This window comes from Nansenia antarctica (genome assembly GCF_963989245.1).
Source record: "Nansenia antarctica genome assembly, chromosome: 2".
Classification (NCBI taxonomy): Eukaryota; Metazoa; Chordata; class Actinopteri; order Argentiniformes; family Microstomatidae; genus Nansenia; species Nansenia antarctica.
In genome coordinates, this window is record NC_137675.1 from 4,072,659 (window position 1) to 4,079,794 (window position 7,136).

General features: G+C 43.8%; 1 protein-coding gene across 1 annotated transcript in view; it reads right to left on the reverse strand.

Moving 5' to 3' along the window:
- Window positions 1–3,002: 3,002 nt before the first annotated feature.
- Window positions 3,003–7,136, reverse strand: part of LOC308151821 (bromodomain-containing protein 4-like) — a 33,164-nt gene continuing 29,030 nt past the window's right edge. Inside the window, exons 18-19 of the mRNA XM_080524711.1 lie at window positions 6,839–7,124; window positions 3,003–3,412 (exon numbers count right to left, since the gene is read on the reverse strand). Coding sequence (XP_080380837.1) covers window positions 3,344–3,412; window positions 6,839–7,124 — 355 coding nt within the window. The 3' untranslated portion in view covers window positions 3,003–3,343. The remainder of the gene's footprint in view (window positions 3,413–6,838; window positions 7,125–7,136) is intronic.

Here is a 7,136-nt window from a genome sequence, read left to right on the forward strand (position 1 = left end):
TGTGTATGTCTCTCCCCCACCCACCCACCCAGCCCCCCCCCCCCACTCTGAGCAGAGTAATGGCACACGACGACAGCCCCAACTGTTACCATGGAAACTGAAAACCTACCCCCCCCCAAAAAAACAAGGAAGAAAAAAATAAAATAAATCTAAATTAAATGTATGATACAGATGGTAGAGGAGAGGGTGACGATGACGATGAAGAGGGGGTATTAAGAGAGATAAAAAAAAAAAAAAACGCCGATAGTGAAATCCTAAAATGCAAAAAAAAAAATTAAGAAGCTAAATTAATTAAAAATAAGAAGTGCAGTTGTTGGATAAAGCTGGAGAACAGCAGCACGTAACAGGTAAGTAGTTAAAGTACTAGGCTTCTGAACCGTTTATTATTTTGTTTACTTTTACAGAGCAAATTGTTGGATTTAGGAGGAAATAAGGAAATTAAATAATGAAAAAAAATAAAATAAAAACATTCTTTAATATAAAGTGAAAAGAAATATGCATTTGTATGTTTAACAAAAAAAAAAAAGAAAGAATTAACTTTCAGCACTCCAGATGGGTTTTGGCAGAGTTCAGGTGGACAGAAGATGAGGGAGGTTAAGAAACAGGACAAAAAAAAACATTTTAATAGAATCATAAAAAAAAGTTTTCATTTTTCTTTTTTCTTTTTATTAATTTACTTTTATTATTTTTTTACAGTAAATTCTACAAAATCAAAACAAAATGCAACAGAACGCAAAGATGAGCTGTGCTCTCAACGTAACCCAATTCTTCTCATCTTTTTTATTTTTTATTTTATTTTTTTAACTTTTCGTTGTATATAATATATATTTATGTATCTATGTATATATATATATATGTATAATCTGTATTGTGTGTTTTACAGGTCAGAGCTGTAAGGCAAGGGCCCCGTTCCAACACTTTAAAAATGCATCTTCCATCCTTCTTTCCTCCCTCCCTTCATTGAAGGGACTTCTCAAGACATTTCTTGCGATTTTGCGAAGGCTGTATCAGGGAAGCTTTCACCATCCAACTGTGTTATGGGGCTTTTCCATCAGCAGCCCAGGTCGGCCCAGTTCGGTTCGCGTCAGGTCGGCCCAGTTCGGTTTAGATCAGTTCTGGTTTTCCATTATACACAAACCGACTCGGACTAGTAGGAGGAGTAGACGATAGTAGGCGGAGTTACGCGTCACACGCAGCCTGGCAAAAAGCTTCCGGGTGTACACAGCAACAAGTGATTTTTTTGGAGAGAAAGAGAAAGAGAGAGAGAGGAAGCTATGTACACATAATAAAGTCATGTTTTTTGAACCCTTAAAACCACTGCCTTCACTTGTCTGCTTTATGAACTGTAGTATCATCATCGGGAAACGCCGACAAGACGCGAATCTACCGGCATTTGACTCATGAGTGAACGGCGAAAATGGCTGGACAGCACAGCAGCAGCGGCCGGGTGAACTCCCGGTTCATCGAGTTTACGGTTAAAAGCATAACTTCTCGGGGTGTCAGCGCGGTGGTTAAGGGCTCAACATGACCGTAGACAGATGGTGAAGTTAGCAAAGGAGTATTGTGTTTGTACCACCTCCACAGCCGGTGTTATTCACAGACAAACACGGTGCCGTTTGCGGGTTAATAACTTCGGTTTACCGGGGGTTAGGATAACAATTCAAACGTGTCCGGAAAGAGGACAAGCCAGGGAATCCAACAGTTTTTGAATGGAGTCGATCCTCCACTCCTATCACCGTGGACACAGCGCGGAGCGAATTCCCTGTTAAAACCGGCATTTGACTCATGAGTGAACGGCGAAAATGGCTGGACGGCAGCGGGCGAACTCCCGGTTCATCGAGTTTACGGTTAAAAGCATAACTTCTCGGGGTGTCAGCGCGGTGGTTAAGGGCTCAAAATGACCGTAGACAGATGGTGAAGTTAGCAAAGGAGTATTGTGTTTGTACCACCTCCACAGCCGGAGTTATTCACGGACAAAGACGGTGCATAATAGCGATTTTTGTGTTGTGCTTGTTGTAAATAAAAGTTCTATGATTCATTGAAATGACATTAAATTAAGATAATACGATGGTCAGCATAATTTTTCGAATCTTTATTAATAAGCTATTACAGAAACTGTAGTGACATTTTCCTAGAGCGAATGTGGTATTTCAAGATGGCGGTTAGTGAAGAAATATATGGACTTGGGATGACGATTTTCCATTGACCAATCAACGGTGTGCAGCGTCACACGTCACACGCAGCCTGGCAAAAAGATCCGGATATGAAATGGGGCTTGGGGAGGGACCCTGGGGTCGATGTGGAGCTAAAGAAGCGAGCCGAAGCGAACCGAACCGACCTGGGACGACTAATGGAAAAGGGGAAAAGAAGCAGACCGAAGCGGGCTGACCCGGGTCAGCACCGTAGTGGAAAAGCCCCATTACATCACCCCAGGGAGGGAGGAGGGAGGGGAGACAAGGGGGAAAGAAGGATACATTTTCAAAGTGTTGGGACGGGGCCAAGGTGTCCCGCTGTGTCCTGAGAGTAACAACAACATCTCAGATGACCTCTGACCCTGCCTCCCCCCTCCCCCTCCCCGCCCTGCTTTACAACCCAACATAAAAAAACAGGGAGAGAAAAAGAAGACAAGATTAAGAGAAAAGAAAGAAAAAAAAACAAAGAGAAAGAAATCTGTCCATCCTCTCGTTCACCCAATTTAAAACTCCCTCCCTCTCTCCCTCTCTCTCTCTCTCGTCCGACCAACGCCCCGGGTCCATCTTCTCCTCCTTCTTCTTTTTTTTCTTTTACATTTTTTTTTTCTTTCCGTTTTCTTCTTTTTTTTAAAAACTCTTTTCTTAAATTAAATCAGTCCTTTTTTTCTGTTATTTTCTGTTAAAAGTTCAGTCCTCTCCGTAACCATCCCTCCTTTCTGTTCCTCTTCAGACACCGAGGGGGAGGGGGGGGGGGGGTGGCGGTCGGGCGGACCGTTGTCCGTTTTCACCCTGTTGCCCACGGCAACACTGCATCGACAACGTTAAACGTTGAGTAGACACAAAAAACGCATCCGAGATTGCAAAGAGGTGTGTGTGTGTGTGTGTGTGTGTGTGTGGGGGGGGGTTAGGGTTAGCTAGGGGGCGCTATAACGCCGTATTACTTCTCCTCCGTCTCCACCTTCAACTCTTCATCTCGGAAGCCATGTTCCTCCGGTTCCTCTACTGAGAGAGAAAGAGAGTGTGTGTGTGTGTGTGCGTGTGGTGTGTGTTTGTGACATCCCAGCCATGGTGGGGGTAGGGTAGATCAAAGTTTGTGTCCCTCTCTTTCTCTCCCCCCTCTTCCTCTTCTCCTTTCTCATTCGTTCACTTTCTCAATACAGGTTTTCCTCGAAGATGGCCATCAGGTCACTCTGGAAGTTGATGTCGATGGTGTCTGCCATCTGCAGAGAGAGAGAGAGAGGGAGGGGGAGGGAGAGGAAGAGAGAGGGAGAGGGAGATGGAGAGGGGGAGAGAGAGAGAGAAAGAGAGACGAGAGGGGAATTAGATGGTGCCAATCAGAGGTGGGGGACTCGAGTCACATGACTTGACTCGAGTCGCAAATTTGAGGACTCGAGACTTGCTTGACTAACATTGATAAGAGACTCGACTTGACTTAGACATGGTATTCATGACTTGAGACATGACTTAGACTTGGTATTCATGACTTGAGACTTGACTTGGGCTCTGTCCCAATTCACCCCTAGCCCTTCGTTTTCACCCCTATGGCTCGATTTGCGCGTTCACGTTTAGGGGGAGGGCTATCCCAATTAATATTTCATCGAGCCATGGCTTCATTTCGAGGGCTAACTATGACTTCGTTTCGAGCGATTCCAGGACCAGACTAGCTTCGGAGCCATAGGGGTACGCTACCCCTTGATTCCAGGATGCATTGCGAATCATCTACAGAAATCTTATGTCGCTCTATTCAATGCGGAAATGTCATTTTACTTTCTCTGTAATTACTTATTAATAAAGATTTGAAAAATTATGATAACCATCTTATTGTCTTAGTTTAATGTCATTACAATGCATTATAGACCTTTTATTTATAACAAGCATAACCCAAAAATCGCTTTTATGTCGGTGCTGTGTCTAACGTTACAGTAACGCAACGCTGCATGACAGTCGAGCATTTCAGAGATGTACAATCATAAATCAATTATTACCTGTGGCGTTTGACAGTGGATGATGGTACACATATGTAAAGTTATCTGTCAAACGTTCGGCTGACTTGTACATGATGCGCATTTTTACCTATTTCCATGGCACCCGCAATCTAATCCGAGCAGTTGTTATTATGTAATATTATTAATGGGTTGTATCATTCATTTCAATGCATTATAGACCTTTTCTTTATAACAAGCACAACAACAACAAAACGTTATTATGCCGATGTGCTGTGTGTCTAACGTTACAAGCTGATTTGTGCATGACAGCCGCGCATTGACATATTTCCATGTCTGATGTCTAATGTCTGATGTACTAATGTCATTTCAATGCATTATAGACCTTTTCTTTATAACAAGCACAACAACAACAAAACGTTATTATGCCGATGTGCTGTGTGTCTAACGTTACAAGCTGATTTGTGCATGACAGCCGCGCATTGACATATTTCCATGTCTAATGGCATATGACACGCGAAATGTAACTACAGTTAAGGATACGCGTAAAGTATGATGATCTATCACCGTTCGACTCTACTGAGAAATGTTTCCGCTTATTTGTCATCTCTCCTTCACGGGCAAATGTGGCCGCGTCCCCAAGAGATCCTCTTTCTACGTTTTTGACCACCACTATGATGTATTGATTTTTGGAAAGGCGCTTGGTAACGTGATTTTTGGACAACGCTTTATGACTACTGATGGACTCGTGTGTATGTGGTGGCTGAGGATTGAGTCACGGGTATCTTTGGAGGAACATCGTGCGCTGACAGATCTGGTTAATACTCTGTGTTTTGGTTGGAGTCATTCATTGTCATTATTGCGATGTCCACAAAAAAGACATCGCTGACGGAAGAGACTAAAAAAGGAACGTCTAAACACTACAGTGTGTTGATAACAAACGAAAAAAGATCTGTATAGCACACGCAACAGAAATAAACACAGCTGAAGAGGGCATTGCGAGATGTGAGAATTCGCCGGCAACATAACGCGTCACCCGTACCGCGTCTATTTAAACCACTGTTGTTGACGTCATGAAGGGCTGTCCCAATTCATAGGGGTAGATTTCAACCCCTATGGCTTGCGGCTCTGTTCGAAGGCCTTGGCTTCGAATCGAGTCACACTCGAAAACGAGCCATAGGGGTAGAAAAGGGAATCGGGATTGGCCCTTAGACTTGGTATTCATGACTTGAGACTTGACTTAGACTTGGTATTCATGACTTAAGACTTGACTTAGACTTGAGATACATGACTTGAAAGGACTCAAAATTAAATTTTAGCAATTATATTTAGCAATTCTACATATTGAGAAGTTAGAATGTTTTGTTTTGAAACACGATTGGGTGACTTCTAGTGCAATGAGCGTAACCTGTTACCTAGCAACCTACAGGACAGTGATTATTTTGTCGACAACGGTAATAACAAGTGAGCAGCGTTATGAAAAGTCTACAGCTCAGAAATCTGTGACACGACCACCACCACAACATCCAACTTCATCTGTCACTAGAAAACCCACAAAGAAAGGTAGCTAAGTGAAGGTGTCTTTTTTGCTAACTTATTGGCTGGTTACGTTTAAGCTGTTATGTCTGTGTTCAAGGTGGCAATAGTTATAGCAGTACCTGCATCAAGTGCACCAGTTGAACGTGATGATAATGCGACCCTCTCGCTCACAATTGAGTGACAAAGTACTATCAAATAAATGTTTTTGCAACTGCAGAGCATTGTAAGTGGCTATTCACCTTACGTTTCTAGGCAGCAAGATCGCTACCAGCCGCTAGCTAGTGTGGATATGGACAAAATAAGACAAAAAGCATGTCCCATAAAAGTTACAGTTCATGCTTGACAAAACTCATTATACTTGAATAATTTTTATAACTTTTCATGGTTTGATGTACCCTAATGTTTAGTAATGTCGGTATTTAGTGGCATACTAAAACCATTATACTAGAATAGTTTCATGTAATCTTTAGTAATGTCAGTAAGGTTTACATTTTAGGCAATATGTATTTATTTGTATACCGTACTTGTTTTTAGTTTATACACTATTCTTGTTATTGATTGCCACAAAGTGTAAAAAAATAAAATAATGTTTAAAATAAAACTCAACTTTTCATGACCACTGTCTATTAGGCTAACTGATTTAAATGTAGACACTGGGGTAGATCATCAGAATCATATCAATCATTCATATGACTTGTGACTTGCTTGACTTAGCAGGGACTCCACTTGACTTATTGAATCTCACCACAGTAACTTGGGACTTGCTTGAGACTTGAAGGTTAAGACTTGTGACTGGCTTATGTATGACTTACTCCCACCTCTGGTGCCAATCATACCCCTTCATTTTAGACTGAGGCCTCCAATTACAGGGGCGACATCAAGAAATGTAGATCAGTTATTCATCTGACTGTGTGTCTGTCTGTCTGTCTGTCTGTCTGCCTATCTATCTATCTATCTATCTATCTATCTGTCTGTCTGTCTGTCTATCTATCCCTCCTCCTCCTCCTCTCCTCTAGTGTGTGTGTGTGTGTGTGTGTGTGTGTGTGTGTGACCCACCACCTCCCTCCTCCTCCTCTCCTCTAGTGTGTATATAGTGTGTGTGTGTGTGTGTGTATAGTGTGTGTGTGTATAGTGTGTGTGTGTGTGTGTGTGTGTGTGACCCACCACCTCCCTCCTCCTCCTCTCCTGCTCTCTGCGTCTCGCCAGCTCCCTCTGCTGGTCCAGGGCGGTCTGGGCGGCCGAGGTGGGTGTGGCCGGGGGCGTGGCCTGGCCCGGGGGGGGGGCCTGCGGGGAGCGGGTGGGCGGAGTCGAGGCAGGGGGCGTGGGGCTGAGGAGGGGGGACTGTTGCCCCTGGCGACGGCGGGCGGAGGAGGAGGAGGTGTTGTTGTCCTCCTGGGGGCGGCGCGACGCGGGGGGGTCCGGGGGGTCGTCTGCCTGGTCGTCACGGCTACTGGTGGGAGAG